The following is a 987-nucleotide window of genomic DNA, read 5'->3' on the forward strand; positions in this document are numbered from 1 at the left end:
CTCCATTTTTATCCTCAGCTTGGTGTCCAAAGTCGAATAAAAATGCAGCCGCTGGGGGGGATAGTCCAGGAAATATATGAAATGCCGATTCCTACCAATAGATACTGCTCGCGGTGTTTCGTCGAAGAGCATTACCAGAGTTATATCCGTATTGGTTGCACCCCAATTCTTTATGGTGAGAGCTCATTGCCATTTCCACTGGCACGGGTAAAGAAAAAGGACTTTTATACTGGATTGAGCCCGCCCTAGTGAAGTGAACACATGCAATGGACACTCATTGCGCATGAACAGGAGAGTCAACACATTCACGAAGGACATTCGCAACCCCCCCTCCCCACAGTAGTCGAAAACCTTCATAAACAAGTCGCTTCATTCCTCTCTGAACCGCAGGACGCTTCGAGCATGCTGTATAGAGTGCAGAACCAAACCCGCATCTCTCTCAACGTCATTCAAGAGGCACTCAAACGCTTCTCCCTAAATGAGCTCTCCCTATCATACAACGGCGGCAAGGATTGTCTAGTAATGCTCATCTTATTCCTATCCTGCCTCCACCCACTACCCACGACCGAGAGTCTGTCAAAGGATGGAAAACCCACGCCTCCCCCAACTACAATACCTGCCATATACGCACAACCGCACCACCCCTTCCGCTCTGTGGAGGAGTTTGTTGCCTCTTCCTCACATGACTATCACCTCTCCCTAGTCCGCTATACCACCGATCCCCCCCGTTCAACCCTTCGTACTGTTTTCGCCTCTTACCTAGACCACCACCCGCAAATCCGCGCTATATTCGTCGGCACTCGCCGCACAGATCCACACGGCGAGAAACTAACGCATTTCGACCACACAGACCACGGGTGGCCTGGCTTTATGCGGATCCACCCCGTAGTAAACTGGCATTATGCTGAAATATGGGCGTTTATTCGGCACCTCGGGATTGAGTATTGACCTCTGTACGGCCGAGGAAAGGGCACTAGCCTCGGCGGG

The 987-nt window shown here is 51.2% G+C and overlaps 1 protein-coding gene across 1 annotated transcript in view; it reads left to right on the forward strand.

The window, feature by feature from the left end:
• The window catches only part of HCAG_01086 (hypothetical protein), a gene marked incomplete at both ends in the record, with an annotated part of 2,167 nt that extends 1,219 nt beyond the window's left edge, over positions 1-948 (forward strand). Inside the window, one exon of the mRNA XM_001543990.1 lies at positions 421-948. Coding sequence (XP_001544040.1) covers positions 421-948 — 528 coding nt within the window. The remainder of the gene's footprint in view (positions 1-420) is intronic.
• Between the last annotated feature and the right edge of the window lie 39 nt (positions 949-987).

The sequence above is a fragment of the Histoplasma capsulatum genome, genomic scaffold (genome assembly GCF_000149585.1).
Source record: "Histoplasma capsulatum NAm1 scaffold_1 genomic scaffold, whole genome shotgun sequence".
Classification (NCBI taxonomy): Eukaryota; Fungi; Ascomycota; class Eurotiomycetes; order Onygenales; family Ajellomycetaceae; genus Histoplasma; species Histoplasma mississippiense.